The 22,637-nt window shown below is 42.3% G+C and overlaps 1 protein-coding gene across 1 annotated transcript in view; it reads left to right on the forward strand.

The window, feature by feature from the left end:
• Positions 1–22,637, forward strand: part of L3mbtl4 (L3MBTL histone methyl-lysine binding protein 4) — a 424,085-nt gene that overhangs the window by 341,565 nt on the left and 59,883 nt on the right. The window contains exon 17 of the mRNA XM_021218018.2: positions 13,006–13,019. Coding sequence (XP_021073677.1) covers positions 13,006–13,019 — 14 coding nt within the window. The remainder of the gene's footprint in view (positions 1–13,005; positions 13,020–22,637) is intronic.

The following is a 22,637-nucleotide window of genomic DNA, read 5'->3' on the forward strand; positions in this document are numbered from 1 at the left end:
AGGACACATGCTCCACTATGTTCATAGCTGCCCTATTTATAATAGCCAGAAGCTGGAAAGAACCCAGATGTCCCTCAACAGAGGAATGGATACAGAAACTGTGGTACATTTACACAATGGAGTATAAAAACAATGAATTTATGAAATTCTCAGCTAGCTTTCTTATACAGTTCAGAGCCATTTGCTTAGGATTGGTACCACTCACAGTGGACTGGAGCTCTCTTACATCAGTTAACAATGAGGATACCTTCCTATAGACATGCTCACAGGACAATCTGATATAGGCAATTCCTCTCAGAGGTCACTAGGCTGGATCCAATGGACAGAGCTACCAAGGCAGTGTCTTTCCAAAGGCATGTTATAGTTTTTATAATGTATGTGCACACAGGCTGTGTGTGAGGTGTGAAGTGGAGGCTTAACCTGCTTTTGTTTCACTGCCTGTCCAGTTGTGCTGCCCAGCTAATGGGAGCCCATCTCAATCCCATTGATTTAAAACCGTCCCTTCATCAGCTATCACAGTGCCTTACTTTGTCATGGCTGTTGTTTGAGAGAGTCTTATAGAAGCAGGCTGGCCTAGAATTCACAATGCAGAGCTGGCTTCAAGTGCCGGAACCTCGTGCCTCCACCTCCTGGCACTAAGATAGCAGGCTATGTGGTAGATCATTTCCAACCTCCATTTAAGTCTCACTGTTACTCTGCAGCCTCTCTTAGTCCACCTTCTTGCTCTCTCTCTCTCTCTCTCTCTCTCTCTCTCTCTCTCTCTCTCTCTCACACACACACACACACACACACACACACACACCCCATGCACATGTGCATGCATGCACACAAACACACAGATACACAGTCACACAGAAAGACACAAACACACGCAAACACACAGACACAAACACATCCACACGTATATACATTTGAGATTACATTAACATTTTAGTATCACTTTGGATTTCCAGGGTAAGAACTTGAGCTTTAACACCTCTTTTCCTGCTCAGAAGAGCTCTTGTCTGTCCATTAAGAGCATTTTTCACGCCTTAGAAATTACCCCCCTTCCTTTAAGTGTGCTTTTATAGACTTTTTACTTCAGTCACCACAGTAAATGAGGCAGTTTGTCGGTGGCTGCTCCAGTTAGACTCTTTGTGCATAAATGCTGTCAATTTCTATGTAGTTTTGATCTTATTGCTGCATTTCATTCTGATTTGTAATTCATCTGCAATTAGTTTTGAGCTTCCAGATCTACAAATACCTGCAATTTTTACCTATTAAAATCTGTTTTCTTAGTTTCCCTGAACTGAAGCCCTTAGGCATTAAAATGGTGTGCTTGTGTTCTTTTTAACAAGGTCTCCCAAGGCTACAAAGACCTGAATGTGTATGATGATAGACCTTTTCCTTCAGCCTGCCTTCGGTTTTAGTGTTGTTTGGTTGTCTGAACTTTCAAAAAGACTTTAAATACTGCATTGGTTACATATGCTTAGTACTAAGGAACAGTGTGGTAGAAGTTGGCTACAGCTTTAATGATTAAAGTCCCTGCTCTGTAGGCTGTCGTACAAATTCTATTCAATATTGAGAAAGAAAAAAAAGGTTAAATTGCACAAGTTTAAAATTATCTAGTTTAAAATCACATACAGTGTTATTTTAATATCGAGCATGTTTCAACGTGGTCTCATTATCTGAAAATTTCTAACCTTGTCAGGAACTAAATTAAATGTTTTTCCTTGTGTAACTTAATTCAGTGGGGACTCCAGTATCATAATTTTGCTGAGTCTCATGAGTATAAACATTAGCCATTTCACTGGTGAGTGGACATGCAAGTTAATTAAGATCCCTGGTTGAGAGAATATTAGAAATCATAGGGGGGTGGTAGTTTAATTTAACATAGGGTAAGGAAAATTAATACAAGAATTTATTAATTTGGTCTTAGCTCTAGAACCAATTTATTGTACAGCCCTTGGCAAATATACTAACCTCTTTTATTTAATATTTTCATTTTGTGAGTGAAAACTGAATTATTAAATATCCAATGTTTAATTATTATATATTATATATACTATAATATATATTAAGTACTCAGCTCTTATATTTGTGATCTTCAGTAGTTCACACCAAGCAGCTCTTGGTATTGGTCTGCTTATTCATAATGGTCACAACTGGAAAGGAGGTCTCACAATGTTCTCTTCTTTTGCTCTTCCAGCAAAATGAAGAATCAGCATGGAGAGGAGTCCATGGCCATAGGGTTTTAATCAGCTCACCGTAGCCTGTACCAAATTGACTCCCTTAATTTTACTACCTTTTCAGAAGTTGGGAAAAACTTAACCCTTTTGCTAACAGCACTGAAGGTTGAGAGCCTTAGCTGATGGCATGTCACCTATGAGACCCTGGTGCTGCAGAGCACACTGAGCTCAGTAAATGCCTTGAATGAAACAGTAGCTCAAAAAGACCTTGAGCAAAATGTGACTTAAGTTTCTCCCTAGCCATGTAGCTCACTTCAGGAATGCAACAAATGCTGGCAGGCATGTAGAGAAAGGGGGCTGGTCTTCCCATCTGTTGATTCCCACTATAGAAGTTTGTGTTGAGGCTCCTCTAAACTTAAAAGTAAAGCCTACACAGAACCCAGTCATACACATCTGAACATATGCACCACCCTACTCAAAGTCAGCTAGCTATGGAAGTATTATATATCAGTGTTTATTGCAGTATAGAGACCAAATTTATGAATCAGCTATATGACCATCAACAAAGAGAGGGGTAAAGAAACCATAGCATGTACACATAATGGATGATTTGCTCCTAATCGAGTCATGATGTTTGCAGAAGTGGAGGTCACTGTATTAAATGAAAGAAGCCAGACTCAGACAAATAAAAAATTTTCTTTTCCTGACATGTAGTATCTAGGAAAACAAAAATAGTATGAAGCTAAAAGAAGAAATATGGGAGATTTGCCGGGAAAGTAGATGTAAGGATCAAGGAGCAGAGATAAATAAAAGGACACATAGAAGGTGTGTACATATTGAGAAACAGCGCGCTGGGACCCTTCATTTTGTGCAGTTAGTATAAGGTAATAACATAAAGAAAAAATTATAGACCAAGCCTTTCTCTTTCCTCCTTTGTAGCACACCGGAGTTTGTCTCTTTCTCTGTTATGCCCTTTTCTATATCCTTTTAAAGGTAGAAAAACAGAGGGACTATGGGAAGAAGGCACATGAAAAACCTGAGTATCATGGTGATGGATTTTCCGACACACTTAAGTCTTATTCATCTGCAGCTGACAGAGTTTCTGATGATCCATCCATAAGCACTGGCACACGGGCACTCCCATAGCTGCTCTTATTCTGTTGGCTGTCAGACAGGGGAGGCACAAAATAGTCACAAGCACTAAAATGCAGAGACACCCAGAAAGCACCAGGCAGTGCTGACCGACACAGACCAAAGGCCTGGGAACAGTTCCCCATAGACACCGAGAACAGCTGGAATGTGTGCACACAGAGATGTGAAGATAGCTTGTCTCAAGGTGGATTCTTGCTGAGAAAACCAGTTACTTGGGTTGGGGTGAGGAATGGGGGGTTTGAGGCCAGGTACTGCCCGATCCTAGAGAGCTCCAGAGAAGAAGCAGAAGTGATTCTTAGCCAAGGAGCAGTGGCCTTGGAGTATGTCTGTTTGCTCCCATACATGTGAGATCAGCCCAGCAGCTCTCTGCTCAGTGCACAGCCCAGCAGTTCAGTTCTGGAAAGGTATTGATTGGGATTTTGTTTTGTGTTTGACTGGAAAAACAAAGATCTAATTTTTTTAAGACTCTTTTTTAAATTGTAACTTTCCTGAAGTGTTTGAAGGGATGGGGTGAGCCTGGCCACACAGGAGAAAATCAGCTGTCCTACTCACAGGGATAAAAAGTAGCTGTTTGAAAGAGAAGAATGGAAATTATTTTTAAATATACCACGTGACTGTTTAGCTAAATGAGGGACTACCCTGAACTTTACTTTCAAGTCTGTGACCTTTTCACAATCATAAACTCCATGCCAGAATATGTGGTGGTTTTAATTAACTGCCCTGTTGTGCAAAACTAGCAACCGAAATGAATATGTGGCCTTTAAAATGCTCATTGACTTGAGTAATGGAGCAGAGGGGGAGAAGAGAAAGAAGAAGAAAGAAAGAACCCTTCTAAGCATCATCCTGCAACTAACCTCATCTTGGCAAAGTTAATTTCAACTAGAATCTGGGGAAGGGATACAAAGTACACTAGTACATTTTGTTTCTTAACTTAGAAAAATGAATATGGCCAGCACTAATTAATTAGCAGAAACAGTATTTATGCAGTGGCTTCTTTCAGATAATGTGCCTCAGAGGGGAATAAGAAGGCAGTTTTTTTGTTATTTTGTGGGCTTTCGGTGTCTGTGATTTAACAAAGCAATATACTAGAACATATTAGGGAACAGCAATGACAGATTCATTTTCTACTTTGTGCCCTGAAAAGCCACGTAGGCAAATACAAATGCTGTATTTGTAATGTAAAAGCAGCTGGGAGGTTTGGGTCTCTCACTCAGCATTTGTGAGATAGCGGTGTGAGGGAAAGTCAGGGGTGGGCAAAATGTGAGTTGATTGTTAGCTGTGTATTTTATAATTGCAGACCCAGGTCCTCACTTAAAAAAAAAAAAAAAAAAAAAAAAAAACTCAACAGCAGACCTTTCACACCTCCAATTACGGACATTTAAAGTAATTGCTTTGTCAGTGCTGTTAAAGAATGAAATAGGAAGATGTGTATAGTTGGGGAGTACCAACCTTATCAGTGTGGATATTTACCACAATTCCCAGCCTCAACTCTTTCCAAATCCACCCTCGCCTCGAAAAACCCTACCCACTTTATGTTTCTTTCTTTCTCTTCCTCTTCTTCCTCTACCATTTAATGACCCCTTAATTTTAATTTGTGCTGTCAATATACTCCTTGGTATGGGGCTATTCATTGTATTGTCATTGACCTACTGGGAGTCACACCATTAAATAAAACTGACCCTCCCCTCTCAAGAAGCCAGCAATGGGCCATACCTACTCAGTTAGAGGAAAAGTCAATGGGGGCCCTCTCTCCCATGGCTTGATTATATCTCTGTAGTTGCATAAAGTGAGAGTATACTTGTTTTTAAAGATTTATTTCTCTTAGTTGTGTGTGTGTGTGTGTGTGTGTATGTGTGTATCACATGCAGTTCCCATGGAGGCCAAAAGAGGACATCAGATCTCCAAGAACTGAAGTTACAGACAGCTGTGAGCTGCTATGTGGGTGCTGGGAACTGAACCCAGGACCTCTGCAAGAGCAGCAAGTGCTCTTAACCACTGGGCCATCTCTCTAGTGCCCCGTTTCCTTTAGGATTTATTTGAGTATATACTTATTTTGAACGCTGATATAAATTTCCCACATGGAAAATAGGATATGAATAAGCCACGCTGGCAAGTTTTTAGAATGAGAATTATAAAATTGCCAAAGAATAGGAATTACATGTTTCATAGGTGTGTGATATTGCAGCAGAAAGCACATTAGTTCCCAACTCCGAAACCTGTCACGTACCATCTGCACAAGATTGACCAGTTCCTTACTGTGCCTGGCTTTAGTTCCCCTGGAGTAGTAGTGTTAGGTAGGTTCATACTAGTTTAGTAGTGACCAAGTGTGTTAGGTAAGATTATACCAGTGTAGTTACTGACCATGTGAGGCAGCACTTGCGGGGTACAGCAGTGCTCAGACATGTTACCTTAAATGCTTCTTAAAAGATGCTTTAACCATTTACAGCCTGGACCACTAGCCTACAGAAAAATGGATATTTTATTTTCTGGTAAAAGCGTAAGGAAATCCCAGGCCAATGCCTGCATTGTGCTTTGTAAACATCGGTACTGAATAAGTTCTGATAGCACTTTGTTCTTTTATATCCTGATTTATTTACTTTCTCTTCCTAAAAGGCTAAATTCCTGCATGAGAAATCAGTCCGTTTATTTGTCTTCCTCTTTATCCTTTCTACTGAAAGGGGGAGGGCATGACTTGCTTTCTGTTAGCCTTTCTTCTCCTCCATTTGAGGTTTAAGGATTCTAAGATATAATATATTCTCATGTCTTCCCATCTTCAGCTGGCATTCTCAGATGTAAGACCACCTCCCCCTTTTCCTGCTTTACAATTACTGCTGCCTGCAAAGGGAATAAGAGTGACTGTTCCCAGCTCAGTGTCTCCTACAAAAGTCAGTATGCCTAGCCACATAAATGACCTCTTTCAAGCTCTTAGTACACCACATCATTACTGGAAATGAACAACAACTAGAGCCTAAGAAATAACCTCACCTGTGTGGGGCTCTGACAACCTACCAGCCCACCACTCTAAAGACTTTAGAACTGTAGTCTTAACATTCTCACAGCATCTAATAAATTGTCCAAAGCTGAAGGGTCTTAAGGGATTTGTTCAAGATCTGGACATCAGAAGCAAAGGCAGCAAGAGTTCTTCCAAGCAGCACAACTATGGAGACTGCAGTCCAAACATGCAAGATTGATGGCAGCCATAAACTCACCCTGGCATACGAATTTTAGGAATGTGTTAAGGTATACTGCACAGTGAAAGGGCAAAACATTTTAAGGTGTGCATTTGATATGGGTTCTTATATGAACTAGGTTATGCTAAGCCAAATTGCTTAATCTATATAATTTAACTTTTGCAAAACATCAAATGTTCTGAGGAACTGCAGCCAGTTTTCTCTGTCTGGATTCCCTCTCACTGTAGTGCATGAATGGATGTGCACGTGAGCCCCTCTGAGACCTCAGAACTATCCTTTTGGGCTGTGAACCAAAGACCAACAGTTTATCACTTATAGATGGATACTGTTGAAAATGAGTACCAGTTATCATTAAGAACGATCAGATCAGGGCTCTGGTGCAAGATGTACATCATGGAGGCAGAGGCAATGGATTATCACTGAAGTCCAATTAAAGTAACCCTGAAGCTTTGAGGACATCTATACAACTAACAGTTTCCCTTGGAATCTGAAACAACACCACCACATGTGGTCTCAAGGTTCAAAAGTAGTTCAGTATCTGTGCATATTAGTGGGCAGCAACTAGCATTTGTAGAGGAAGACAAATTCAAATACCTTAAGTTGAAGATGATGTGAAACTCTTTTTTTTTTTTGTATATGAGACCTTTATTCTAAGAATTCAAAGATGAACTCTTTTAAAGATTTGTTTGTTTTTATGTATATATTTTATATATTTATTAATATATATATTGAGGAGGATAAAACAATATGGGTATAGGTGAAAGTAAAATATAGGTATATGCATACACAAGTATGTATATTTATATGTGCATCTGCATACACACATGCACATACATATATACATACACACACACATATATATGTATATATATATATGTACATATATATGTATATATATATATATATATATATATATATATCTCATCTTCTTTTTTTATTAGATGATTACTTTATTTACATTTCAAATTTTGTCCCCTTTCCTGGTTTCCCCTCCAAAAACTCCCTATCCCCTTCCTTTTCCCCCTGTTCCCCAGCCTACCCACTCCTGCTTTCTGGCCCTGGCATTCCCCTACACTGGGGCATAGAAACTTTAAATGACCAAGGGCCTTTCCTCCCATTGATGACCAACTAGGCCATCCTCTAAGTTTGCCTGGAAAGTGATTTGCCCCTGGAAGTGATAAGAACACTCCACAGAAAAAGTAGGTGAGGAAGAAGGAGGAGGAGGAAGAGACGGAGACGGAGGAGATGGAGATGAGGAGGCAGTGGCAACACAAGATGGTCATGAAGATAACAACCATGAAACTGAAGGTTATGGAGAAGATAAAAATGTTGATAAAGAAGATGACGATTTTGATGGTGAGGAAACTGAAGGAAAGTTCTGGTGAAGAAATGTGTACACTATTTTAGCCACAAAAACAAAACCAGAATGAAAAGGACAACAATCAATCAACAGTAAGATCAAAATATCAGTAATCTCTCAAAATAAAGAGAAAAACTCTAAACATGAAAAGAACCTAGTTATGTAGAAAACTTGGAAGGTAAAAACCACAAGAAAGTGTAGAAAAGGATGGTTCTCCTCCCAAAGGAGAAGCCACATTCACCAAGCATGTGAAGAATTGCTTCCAGATGACTGGTCAGGAGGCTTTGCAAGATCTCTGGCAGTGGAGGTAGTCTCTTTAAGAAAATAGTTTAGACAGTGAAATATTCCAACTTACTTCATTTCTGTATCAATTGATTTCTGACTGTCTCTTCTGTGGTTCCAAGTGAAAACTTCCCTACAGTGTTTGATAGATGCTGTCCAAGCTCCATTGCAAAGAATATGCTGCATAAGCGCCAGTTCAGTTTTCAAAGATGGAGCTCCACCCTTTATCTGGTTATAAGTATGAACGGGATGCTGCGACAGGACATAGTCATAGTAGTGCTCAGACATGGACATGGTGGAGAAACAAAAACAAACGTATGAAATAAACTCAGCGTGGTAGTTTGAATATGCTTGGCCCATGAGAAATAGCTCTATTAGGAGGAGTGTGTGGCCTTCTTGGAGTGGGTATGGCCTTCTTGGAGGAAGTGCATCATTGTGGGGTGGGATTTGAAGCTCTGTCCATTGCAAGAGAGTAAGTCTTCTCCTTGCTGCTTTTGTATCAAAATCGAGAACTCTTGGCTCCTCTAGTACCATGTCTCCCTAGACACTGCCATGCTTCCTGCCATGATGATAATGGACTGAACCTCTCTGAACCTGTTAGCCAGTCCCAATTAAGTGTTGTCCTTTATGAGAATTGCCTTGGTCATGGTATCTTTTCATAGCAACGGAACCCTAACTAAGACAGAAGTTAGTACCGGAAGTTGGGTATTGCTGTGAGAGAACTGACCATGCTTTTGTTTGGAGAAATGTGGATTTGGGGACTTTGTAAAGCAGTGGTATCCTTTAAATAGGGCTTAATGGGCCATACTAGTATAACCATAGAAGACAGTGTTTCTGAGGGTATTTTGAACTGTGGAGACTTAGCTCAAGAGGTTTTAAAGGACAAGAGTTTCTCTATGTGGCCTTCTTGTTATATTTTGGTGAAGAATGTGGTGGCTTTTTGCCCTGTGTGAAGAGTCTACCTGAGGATAAGGTAAAGAAATTTTAATGAATTACATTGACAAAGAAAGTCTCAGAAAACTCCAGCATACACTTTTTCTTCTGGTTTGCTCTCATAAGGAACATTCTGATCAAGCATAGAAAGGAATAATAATACAAATGAATGGTTCAAGTAATAAAAGGGCACCAGGAAGTACAATGGAACTGAATCCTATGTTTGAGGAGAGTGACAGATTAAGGGAGTGGTAAGTTTGGGGCAAGATCCCACCTAGCTGAGGTTATTGCTTATGCATTTGGCATTGAAAATGAATATTTATATTGTGTTGAGCATTATTATTACTTGGTTATTGTTTTCATTTGGACTTTTAATCTGGAATGAACTATAATCCAGACTCGGTGTACACAGGCTTTTGACCCAGATCTTGAGAAATAGTGGCCAGAGCTTAGATCCAGGGGTAGTAGTTCACACCTTTAATCCCAGGAGACAGAGGCAGGCAGATCTCTGAGTTCAAAGTCAATCTATAAAGCAAGTTCCAGGACAGCCAAGATTAGGCTCTGAAGGAGTTGGCAAACGGAAAGCAGGTGATAATTTACTAGAACAAGGGGGTCACGTTCCAGCTCCAGAAGTCAGCAGAACTTGGCAGCTTTAGCTATATGGCTCTGGCTTTAGAGTCAAGAATAGAAGAATGTCTTGGGACAATTGATGCTAGTTAACTGGAGCTAAGAAATTAGCAGTAATTAAGACGAGACCAGCATCAGGATGGTTTGAACAAGCCAGTGGGGTCCAAACCCTATCTAAGACACTCAGTATTTCAATGACATCAAAAGAAAAGGAAAAATATTAACATATGTTGTTAGTATTAGGTATGATAATTCACTTAAGGCTGGGAGTGAAGTGCCTGGCCCATACACATGGGTGGATAGTGACTTTATTGACTATTTTTCTGTTACTGTGATAAAACACTATGGCCAATAGTAATTTACAGAAGAAAGAATTTAGTTTGGTTTACAGCTCCAAAGGAAAAGTCTACAATAACAGTGGGAAAATGGCAGCAAGCTTCCGGAACAAGAAGCTGAGTGATCACTGTTACAACCGAAAGCATGAAACAGAGCAATGGGATGAGGCTGTGAACCCTTGAGGCCTGCTCTCAGTGACATGCTTGCCCCCAGAAAGGCTGCACGTCTTCCCACAACCAACTCCAGCAACTATGGACTAAGTGTCCAAATGTCTGGGCCTATGAGGGACATGTCTCATCCACACCAATACAATGACACTCCAGGGACCAGTACTTAAAGCTGTTTTGAGTATCATCTATAACTTGTTGGCTGGTGCAAAACATGGAAAGGTTATTGACCTGGCCAGAAGATATGTGGTCAGATTTTCATTTGGTAAGAAAAAGTAGTTTTAATAGCATCATTAGGGCAGTAGTTGGTAAGAGAAGATGGGAGGAAAAGGTAAAGAGCCAGACACAGGAAGGTTTGCAGAACCGTGGGGCTGGGACTGTGGTATACTCCTCCAGATTCTTCAGAGGAGTAATTTGAGGGTTTGGCTCACCAGTTGATTGTAGAAGGATGTCATAAGTAGCTACATATGACCTAGGGACTCCCATAGCCAGGAATTAGTTGATATACTCAGCCAAATGTAGTAAATACACAATGGAAAAAAATCATTTTGATGATGAAGATGATGTGTCCAGTTTGGAAAAACTGAATTTTAGAGTTCATTGACAACATGGTTTAGATGCCCTGTCTTTTCAAATCCCTATTGGTGGACAATAGGGATTTGAAAAGAGACTGGTAGTCGGGGTGTAGTTTCATAATAAAGTGGTGGGTGCTGGCATGCTGTGCATAAGTTCCTGGATTTGATCCCCACTGAGAGGAAGGGAGGGGAAGGGGGATAAAAGAAAAGGGGGGTGTGTCTGTCATGAGAATGAAAGGTAAATACACAGAAGATGGAAAGGATGATGTGTGGGGAGGAAGAAGAGAGGGCAGGGCAGAGATAAAAATGCCTCAGACAGAATCTCTATCACATGGCTCCTAGCTGATGCTCATTGAGGACCTCAGGAAGAATGGGGGTGGGATACAAAGAAAGAAGTGATAGACAGGGCACACTGCTAGAAGACAAAGAACCAAGAAGGGAAACAGTACTGGAGAGGAGGAAATGATGAAGGGGATGAAGAGGCAGGCCTCTCTGAAGAGGACCAAGAGGCAGACTTCACTGGAAAGGGCTGAGGAGAGGCAGGCCTCACTGGAGAGGACTGAGGAGAGGCAGGTCTCACCAGAGAGGACTGAGGAGAGGCAGGACTCACTGGAGAGGACTGAGGAGAGGCAGGCCTCACTGGAGAGGACTGAGGAGAGGCAGGCCTCACTGGAGAGGACTGAGGAGAGGCAGGCCTCACTGGAGAGGACTGAGGAGAAGCCGGCCTCACTGAGAGGACTGAGGAGAGGCCGGCCTCACTGAGAGGACTGAGGAGAGGCAGGCTTCACCGGAGAGGACTGAGGGGGGGTAGGCCTCACTGGAGAGGACTGAGGAGAGGCAGGCCTCACTGGAGAGGACTGAGGAGAGGCAGGCCTCACTGGAGAGGACTGAGGAGAGGCAGGCCTCACCTGAGAGGACTGAGGAGAGGCAGGACTCACTGAGAGGACTGAGGAGAGGCAGGCTTCACCAGAGAAGACTGAGGAGAGGCAGGCCTCACTGGAGAGGACCGAGGAGAGGCAGGCCTCACTGGAGAGGACTGAGGAGAGGCAGGTCTCACTGGAGAGGACTGAGAAGAGGCAGGTCTCACCGAGAGGACTGAGGAGAGGCAGGCCTCACTGGAGAGGCAGGACTCACTGAGAGGACTGAAGAGAGGCAGGCTTCACTGGAGAGGACTGAGGAGGGGCAGGCCTCACTGGAGAGGACTGAGGAGAGGCAGGCCTCACTGGAGAGGACTGAGAAGAGGCAGGCCTCACTGGAGAGGACTGAAAAAAGCTGTGTCATGCACAAGATGACTGCCTTCTTGCCCTCTGCTGTTTGTCTACAAAGCACAGTTTGAATGTTAGTTCTCTCCTTTGTCAGTTTCTCAGGCAGCCTGAACACTGCCACTTAGTCACCTCCATGCAGAATACCATGAAAGGCAGGCTTCTGCCAGAGATGGGTTCCTGTCAGAGGTGGCAGAGCACCATACCACAGTGCTTTCCTACAGAGCATCTGTGAGTTAGTGACTCAATGTCCACAGGCTTTGTCTCCTTCAGCCCGTGTCTCTGTTGTTCCTTCCTGACTTTGCAGCAGGCCTGGTTCCTCCCTGTAGGTATGCCTACAACCTGATTACCCTCAGCTATGGGAAAATTTGCTGGAAAAAGGGAGAGTCTATCCAGCTCTGAATCTACATGAGGAGACTCGAGCTTAAGGCATGCCTTCTTATTAATAAGTTCCAGTTTCAATCCTTGGCCTGAGAGTCCCACACACCTATTCCCGCTAATATCAATGCAGACTGTATTGAGCCTTTTCAGGACTCTGCTGCCTTGGAATCTGGTTTGGTCTGTGAAGTTTCCCCCCAACCTCATAAAATCTTCGCATGGCTCCCTTGACATCACCTCTGCAGTGGTCCCTCCTTTGGTTGCTTCTCTTTGCTTTGACTCCACCTCTGCTTCCCCTTTCTCTAGGGTTTTTAAACACTATTTTGTGGAACCCTTTTAGTTCAACAACCCTAGTTGGTGATGACTTCCAAGTTCTACCTCAAGTTCAATTCTCACCCAAGATTTCCTCTGCGTACTAAGCGTATACACCTCAGCTATATGAAACTAATGCAGAACTGAACTTGTTTAAGCCTAAACCAGAAACTGGACTTACTCTAACTCACTTGCCTAAGCCAGAAATCTAGGGTTGTCACGGACCACCCCAGTTGGGTATGGGGGTCTCTGGAAGGAGGAGTCCTCGACGGCTAGGTGGGTAAGGATTTGGCAGTGACAAACAGAAACAAACACAGAGGCAGTTTGAATCTGAGTGTATTTTGCAGCTCTCAGGCAGTGGATTTTATACATTAAAAAAAAAAAACCAAACATTACAAAACTTAGAAACTGTGTCCAGCAAAACAATCACAAATACCCACAAAAATCATTTGGCTCAGTAAAGCACAAAAATCATCCAAGCATTATAACTCTGAAACTATGTATTCAGTGAATCACAAACAGAACAGGTAACATCATTATAAATATAAATCATCAAAATATAACAATTCTAAAACAATGTATTCAGTGGTGCAGCTATCTAAGGCTAGTAGCATATTTCCAAGAGCAGGTTAATAAATCTTTATGGTCAGTNCTCTTAACCACTGAGCTAACAACTCTCCAGCCCCATATGGTCAATTATTATTTAACATCTAAAGCCTGATTTTTAGAAATCTTCAACACATAAATTTAAACTATTTTAATTCTTTCTAATTAAGGCTTTCTTTACCATATACAAAACCCACCTCCAATGACACACATGTAGCCATATGAAATTTTATTGTTGGAAAAGCTTTTATCTATCATAAAAGTTTTATAAATGATTTAAAAAGTGAAGCGTTGGTTTCCCCGGGGGATAAGGTAATATTACTGACCCCAATCTCAAGGCATGGTTTTTTACCCATTATTCTCACTTAAGATCTTTGCCTAGGCTGCCTGGAACATGTAAATAAGAAAAGGACTAAGAGAAAATAAAACAGATAGATTACTATGAGAACTACAGCTCAATAGTTTTTCTCCAGTGAAGAGTTCTATAACCGGTTCCAGGAGGCCTCCCCCTTTTGAGGTCAATGGCCTCTGTCTGTGGAACTTGTCATAGAGAAGGTGGTGTGGCATAGATCACCTTAAATCTTCCTTCCTAATCTCTTAGAGCTGATTAGAAAGTATACCTATTGAATCCTCCTGATCACTGGGTATGCCTCCATTGCCTATGGCAGATCCAGGCCCCTCACTTCGACTGCCCTTCAATGTGGTCAAAGTCCTTCAATTTCATTCCCCTTTGCAGCTGAAGTTTCTTGGAAGTGACATCTTCTCCACTTACTGTCAAGTTCCTGGCCTTCCTGGAGGCCTCAAATAACAGGCTTCCAAAGACTCTCCGGATACTGTCTCCAGCCCCTTATCCACAGCCTTCCTTCGGATTTGTCGCCTACCCTCTTCTGTTTTCAGCTTCCTTGTCTCTGGTACATCCTTCTGTTCTTTGCTCCCATCCACTCTATGCCTGGCTGCCTCAGAATCAACCTTCATCCTCAGCATGGGTACCGCTTTCCCTTCTGCTGCCGCCACCCGTCCTCCTCCTCTCCTCTCCACTGGAATGTGGACATTTGTTCTTCCAACTCAAAACCTGCTCATCCAGCCCCGGCCTTTATTTACATCGTTTTCTGTCAGCGTTTACTTCTCTCCTCTTCATAAAGAACCAATGCTCTGTGGGGGCAGGAGTCACGCCACGTGTGTTTAAACCTCTGCCTACAGTGCCCATCATGGAATGTGGAATAAAGTTCAATGGAATAAATTGTGCTGTTTGAGAATGCGGATGCATAGAAAGGCATATACCCTTATGCTCTTATAAGTAAAAGATGAATGCTTTTCATAAGCATAGTCATAGAAATATATACAAAACCCAAATTAGTATAGAGCGGACAGTGGTTAACTATGGAAGGGCCCAAAGAGGAATTTAAAAGGCAGCATCTTCTTGGCGTGACAGGGATGTTGCACACATCGGATCTCAACAATATGAGGTCTAGGAGCCTAAACAAGCTCTGCATTACGACCACAGAAGTCAATGTGCCCATGAGGGTGAGGGAATTTCTCAAGCTCCATCCTTAGGTGAATAGAGACAGGCAATAAATGGATGTGGAGAGAGGAAGACGAAGTTTTCCCCCAGGGAAGATCCCACTAAAAAAAAAAAAAAACCTATAGTTCCAACGAGTCAGCCCTAAATGTGTGTGTCTACGAACTACAATCAGTGAACTCAGTGGGTTGTATGCATGTGTGTGTGTGTGTGTGTGTGTGTGTGTGTGTGTGTATTAGATATGTGTATTTACTAGTAATTGTTTAGATGTCATGAATTAGAGGTGGGATAGAAGTGACAGAAGGGGAAGTTGCAGGGGTAGTTGGAGGGAGGAGTTGGAGGGAGGGGTTGGAGGGAGGGGTTGGAAACGGTATAAATAGAGTGCTCGTGTATAAAATTCTCAAAAGAAAGAGGAGGAGAAGGAAAGAAAGAGGAGGAAGAAGAGGAAAGGAGAGAAAGAAAGAAGTGGAAGAAGAAGAGAAAGGGGGGAGTAGTTGAAGAAGGAAATGGAGAAGGAAAGAAAGGAAGAAAAAGAAGAGAAGGAAGAGGATGAGGAGGAAAGAAATAACAGTACCAAGAAGAGGAGGGGGAAGAAGATGAGGAAAGAAAGAAAAATGAAAAGGAAAAGAGAAGGAAGAGGAGGAGGAGGAGGAGGAGGAGGAGGAGGAGGACGAAGAGAAAGTAGTAAACAGAGACAATCGAGAACCAGCTTTGGACAAGGTTCTGCTAATTAGCTTTTCACCTTGGGATACATAACCTCACTTCTCTGTAAATTTATATTCTATTCTATAAAAATGTAGAAAATACCACTTGATAAACCTGTGTGGAGGATTCAAAAGAGTAGTTTAAGTGACATGTATAGGAAGCATAGTGCTTAGGAGATGTCTAAAACACAAAAGCTATTTTATCCCCCCGAGGGAATTTGAAGCCCTTTGCACATTCTTGAATGTGCCTGAAGATGAATGAGAGAAATAGAATCTATTATAAAATTACAAACTTCAGCTTGAGTCAAGAAAAGGAAGTCCCTAAACTAGTCTGATAGGTCATGGATCCCTTGTCTCTATTAAACTGTAATAAATGGTTAAGAACACATGGAAGAACTTCATATTGCAAAACCCCTTGAACTCCAACCTGAGGGAAATATTTGCTCTATCGTTTCTCTGCAATAGAAGATTACTAATTCATAGAGTATCTTGATTCATCTACAATTTATATTCTTTATAATCTGATGTAATAAACTTCTTCCCTGTTCCTCAACTTTACCACCCTTGGACACTCAACTTTAAATTTAAAAACAAAAAATAAATATATAAAAATAACAGCATATGTGGCTTAATACTACATGGCAGAAATGCTTTTGAAAATACATTATTATAACCCTGATCAGAAGATATCAATGTATTTTTAGTACCCTGGGAAAAGATAGGTCCCGTAAATCTAGTCTCTATGGTGAATAAATATATATATATATATATATATATATATATATATATATATATATATATATTCACAAAGAATAATGCCCATGGGCCCTTGGAGTTCTGGGTAGGAGGGAACTGGCTTGGTTTTAACCATTTGACAATTTGACATGACCAGCTGTTCCCATTACATGTGTATGTGAAACGTCTAGGTTAGGACCACTAAAGTCATTAATAGTTGGTACTAACTGCCCAACCTTTGTACCATGACTGTAATGTAGACCTCTGTGTACAGCAACGGGGCCTTGGTGTGAGGCTGCACTGCAGCCAGTCCATGGTTCTAGCCTATGCAGCCAGAAGCCAGCCCTGCTGTGCTTCAGAGTCAGGTACCCGAATAGCATTTATATCAGAGCTCACAGCTTTTCAGCCCCACCCAAGTCACTACCACTATGACACTGTGGAAATAGAGGCAGATGAATATGTACGTTTATAATTCTATAATTGATTTGTATAGCTCAAGTCAGGCTCCTCCTCCAGCAAACCTCAAGCTGACTTTCTAGTCTCTTCTTCTGCTTCAGGACTCTGCCATCTGTCATACATGTCTGCATCTCACATGGTCTCTGCTTTCCTTTATCCCCCAGCTGCTGAAATCCTAGGCATTGCTTAGGCTTCACCCTAAACCTGTTCCCAGAGAGTCTAATTCAGTGGGGGTGGCTGGAGTCGGGCCAGAACACACTAACTGCAATGTACTCTGCATCCGCCTATTGTTTAAGTTTCTATTCTTTTCCAGTTCCTGAGCACAGGATTAATTGTTCCTTTCCCTTCATCCCACTACCCAACACTCCAGGTGCTGCCGTGACGGGATCCTCTCCAGGTCTGGCCTCTCACGTAATTGGCAGTTTTCAGGGCCAGGACACACACTGTCTTCAGCTTCATGTCCTTCCCTTAATTCGTTGCCTGGCATAATTCAGAAAATGTGCCAGGCAGACACTAGTGTTTGGTGACATAACATGTATTTATAATTTAAAATTACAGTGTAAATTCTAGAACAGTAAATAAAATTCCACAGCTGCTGCTCTGTGACTCACTGCCAGTATCAAGAGGAGACTGGTTTCCTCTTATCTAAGGACGCTGTAGGGTGGCATTCCTTGAACTGTCCCTTCCTGAGACATTTTTCCGGTTGCCAGCAAGTCGGGGTTGTCCGTTCTCATTTAAACTAGCTCTAAACCATTTTTTATGTGTTTCCTTCAATTCCAGATTGTGCAAAGTCTTTCCGAGGAGGAGAAAGACATAGTCCTCTGCTGGTCACATTAAATGCTTTTGTTGCTTTCTTCTATCATTTTTTTTTTTTTTTTTGCCAATTTTAAACAGTAGACTTGGGTCCTTCTGCCACCTACATAGCCCAGCAGGGCTTCGGCCTCACTCCCAGACACTAGCTCATATAGACCTCTGCCACACCCTCTGCCCTCTGCCTCTCTCCCTGCCCAGCCTCTCTCCAGCCTGTGCCTCACATCACTTTCAGATGTCTTTAGTTAGGGTTTCCATTGCTGTGAAGAGACACCATGACCAAGGCAACTCTTACAAAGGACATTTAGTTGGGGCTGACTTACAGGTTCAGAGGCTCGGTCCATTATCCTCAAGGCAGGAAACATGGCAGGGACCAGGAAGGCATTTTGCTGGCATAGTGAGAGTTCTATATCTTGTTCTAAAGACAGACAGGAGAAGGCTACTTCCAGAAAGCTAGGAGGAGGGTATCAAAGTCCACCCCCACAGTGACACACTTCCTTCAACAAGGCCACACTTACCCTAACAAGGCCACACCTCCAAATAGTGCCACTTCCTGGGCCAAGCATATTTAAACCACCACATCAGATTAGGCAGAAGCAGGACTCTGGTCTGAGTTAGGAGCCTTCCCTATTCTATTAATAGATAATAGATAATGCCCACTTGACAAATCCTGTGAACTTGCCTCCTGCTAACTAATTCCCCTGAGAGAATCTTCACCTAAGAGCTGTATCACAGCTGGGATTTTTTTGTTTTGGTTTTTGGTTTGGTTTGGTTTTTGGTTTGTTTGTTTGCTTCCTTGCTTGCTTGCTTGATTTCCTGTCTACTTCTTATTCTTCATGATTGACTAAATTTTAATAAATATTTTTGTGGAATGGCAGAAAGAACAAGGTGGTTTGTAGGTGGTGACATATCCAAAGGCAGTGACTTAGGAGAAAAAGGAGCCCTCAAGACCACACCCCACTGGACCTGATAAAACAGAGAGAACATCAGCTGGTTGGTTCTCCCTGAATGCGCTCTTCCCTGCCTTTCCCTGGCCACTGATATATTCTGAAAAAGAAAAAAAAAAGTATTTGCATTGAAGACACCAAAATACTCCCTAGGGAACAGTAGAGGATCAAAAAGTCACAGCCTCTAGGCAAAATGGTCCAAAGGAGATTTGAACTGTAGCTAAACAGAGATATGAGTGCACAGTTAAGATAAGACCAGAGATTTGTACTTGGACTCAGTGTCTGCAGGATGAACCCTAAACGAGCCGTCCTCCGAGGCCTCTGCCACCTGACCTGGAAAGATTTTTCTCTTTCTTTTAATAAAAAAGACTTAATTGCAACAATGGTACCATTTCAGAAAGTGGGTCATCCACATTCATCATGGCTTCAGCTACCACCCCAAAACACTCTTAAGAGTACTTTGTCTTCTCTGGAACATGGTCGGTTTCCTGCCCTGGAGATAACCCATTCATTATCCATTATCCCATTTGTAAACCTTGGAATGCAGAGCTGACACTTCCTGAGGACGTCCCACATTCTGTTCTAAGCTATGTCCGGTCTTGCTGTAGAGGGCCAGCCCTGACTACCTCAAGCACGTGCCTATCTTCTGTGATGGTCACAGGACACAGTGGGGAGACCACTCTGGGCCCTGATTAATTTATATGTGCTCTTTCCTCTAAAGTATCATTCTGAGGTCTCCTCTTATCGGTGCCTTTGCTTTCTGTGGCTTGAGCTACCTGTGGTCAACTGTGTTCAGAAATTCTTAAGTTGAAAATACCAGAAATAAATAATGTATGGATCGAAAGTTGTGTACTTTGTGAGCAGTGTGAGGAAATGGCACCTTGTCCCGCCTCACCAGACCTCTGATCACTTTGGCAGGCATAATCATGGTGTCCATGATAGCCACCTACTAACTGCTATCTTGGCTCTCATATAGACACGGTATTATAGTGGTTTAAGTTGAAGTAAGTGATTGATTTTATTGCTCTATTTACAGCTGTTCTATTTTATTATTTATTGATAATCTCTTACTATGCCTATTTAAATAAGTAAGATGTTTGCATAAGAAAAAGATCCTAGCACTATGAACAAGTGCAAGCTGTCAGAGAGTATTTTGGGCTCTTGAGACACGTGTTGTCTCTGTGCATTTCTAAGTTCTCACACCCAGTGCAAAGTCAAGGGGCTAAAAAATATATATTTAAGGCAATGGTCATTCCTAACTAGTATGGTGAAGAACAACTTCCAGAAGCCACCACATAAAGGGACACACTGAGGGTACATATGTACCTTTACTCCTGGGACATAAAAGAAAGCATCCCCCAAGCTGGACATACCCAGGCATGACACAACTGGATTTGCACCAGTCATTCTATCCTCTCCCTGTGAAAGCATGATGATTCCCGGACCTGAGTTTCTTCCCACATCTTCAGCTCTCGACTTCTTAATTTAAAGTTGAGTTACTTGAAAGCTTTGGCATTCTTCAGACCTTACTTTCTTTCTTTATAGAGAGTCCCTCTGGGGTATGACACTTCCACCATAGACCTTCTCTTTGCCCTGATTTCTCTGTCTGAGAATGACACTTCCATATTCTAACTACAGCCAGAAGGCAGAGTCACAGCAATGGCAATGCTATGGATATCACTCTGTCTAGAGAAGCAGGGTCCTACTGGCTCTACCTCTTGGTTTTTCTGTCCATCTGTGTCTCCCCATTTGAGCTGAGGCTACCCAAGTCTGAATGCTGTCAAGGCTCACCCAAATACCACGAGGGCTTGTCCTGTCCTTCATTTTCCTACCCTCTGATCTTACACAAACCACAGTGACATTCTGAATGTCAAACAGAATCCTGTCCTATTTCCACGGAAGCTCTTCAAAGCCTCTATGTTGTTCTTAGAGCAGAGTCAAGTTTTGCTAACAAAGTTCTTCCTTCTAATCTCTCCTTCACCACCCCTGTCGTCCAGGCCCTCTTTTCCCTTTTGCTGGGCTAAGGTCCAGCCATGTCTCCACTTATGCTCTCCCTCCTCCCTCCTCCCTCCTCCCTCCTCTATTCTCCCTGTTGGCAAACACACATGCAAAAGCCTAACCTGCTCCCAATAATTCAGCTAGAACCCAGCATGGACTCTCAATGAAGCCATGTGGGATGAGTGGAGAACAGAGTCCCTTTCTCTCCCACCAAAACAATTTCTGCTTCCTTCTGACACCCAACCCCCACACTGTAGAATAGTAACTGTTTGTGTATTCAGTGACACTCTGCAACAAGGATGAATGAACGGGAGGATGAAGAGAATGAGTGTCTATTGGATAGGTGGATCACCCCTATAGCAATTAAAGCTTGTTTGTTAAATATTTATTCATTTGATTATTTGTTTATTTTATGTATATGAGTACACTGTCTCTATCTTCAGACACACCAGAAGAGGGCATCCTATCCCATTACAGATGGCTATGAGTGACCATGTGGTAGCTGGGAATTGAATTCAGGACCTCTGGAAGAGCAATCAGTGCTCTTAACCGCTGAGCCATCTCTCCGGCCCCACTTGTTTGTAATCTAGTCTTTTAAAAAATAAAAAAAAAGGAAGATTCTACAGAATGTATCAATCATAAGTGAAAACATAAAAGTTGTTGAAGAATCACCATGGGGACTTTTATTTTTTAAACTATATTATACTTGTGTCATTATTTGTAAACAGCAACTTTAAACATCACTAAAAACCCCACATTAGGGTTAAAAGCACAATAGCACCCCACACTAGGAAAAATGAACAAGAAGTATTGAAATTTCTCGACCTGGAAAAAACAAGACTCAGAGTAAAAAAACCTTTGGCTAATGCATAAGTTTTGACCTCTGTGGATAACTGGTTACTAGAAAACTAAGCAATTGTCTCTCTACCAGGAGACCCAAGGGAGACAGGAGCAAAGATACTGAAGCGTGTCATGAGCAAGGACAAATACCACATCAACCGCTTTTACCTGATCAGCCATCTGGTGAATCATTTCGATTGTCTAGTATGTATCTGGCCCTCGGGCAAAAGTTAAGGTGGCATTAGTCTCTGTGTTTTCACAGTGAGATAGACAAACCAATTGAAACTGTATAAAGTATAAAGTTAGAGATGCAGAAAAACCCCAGAGGCCAGGCCTAGGAGGCACCATGGGACACATGACAAGGGACTTTTCCTTTCCTCGTCAGGGATGTCTGAGGACACTTTGTAATGCCCATAATGCAGGATGACCTGGCATGCCAAGAGGATGGGCTGACTGTAAAGGTGGGACAAGACCCCCGAGCAGCAGCCTGTACGCTTCTCAGAAGTCTGAGAACCTGGGGCAGAGCCCAGACCCAGCTGTGTGCCAAGGAGAGAGGGTAGCAGCTCATTAGAGGTCTATAGCTTCCATTCAGGGTCAGTGCAAGGCTGCTGTCCCTCCAGTTATGGTTGAAGGGTTAAGAGAAGAGTGAGGCACTGCTAGAAGCCAGGGGAAAGGAAGAGCAGCGCAAAACAGGAGTGAGTGCCTGAAACTCTGATCCTCCAAGAGCTGCCTCCTGGCCCTGCTGGCCAGACTCCTCCTGTGAGAGCTTGCGCCAGAGCTGCACAGCATCAGAGGCTCTAGTAAAGCACTGAAGGAGAAGAGAAGAGGCTAGAAGGTTCGAGAAGAGTGGATCAGAGCTGGAACAAGAGGGATAATCTAGCCTTAAGATGTAGGATTATAATGGTCCCATGATATAAACCCATGAGAACTGGATGTGTCCATGCAGGGTCATACACTTGAGAGGACAATGTTGTGGCTCAGGGCCAGTCCACTGAGAAAGTACTGCACTTCATTGTCTCTAACTAAAAGGAAAAAAAAATTTCTTTCTGGGAACTCCCAGCAAAACTGATGGCTGTGGTTTGAGCATGGTGTACTACAGAACTTGTAGTTGAATATAATGCCCATAGTCTTAGGTTAACTGTATTAAGAAGGTTGAAAGTCTAACTACTATGTTCATCAGTGGGGCCTTTTTGAAGTAACTTGATGGACCCAACATGGAACTCTGCATGGTTTTGTTGTTGTTGTTTTGTTGTTGTTTTGTTGTTGTTTTGTTGTTGTT

The sequence above is a fragment of the Mus pahari genome, chromosome 18, assembly GCF_900095145.1.
Source record: "Mus pahari chromosome 18, PAHARI_EIJ_v1.1, whole genome shotgun sequence".
Lineage (NCBI taxonomy): Eukaryota > Metazoa > Chordata > Mammalia > Rodentia > Muridae > Mus > Mus pahari.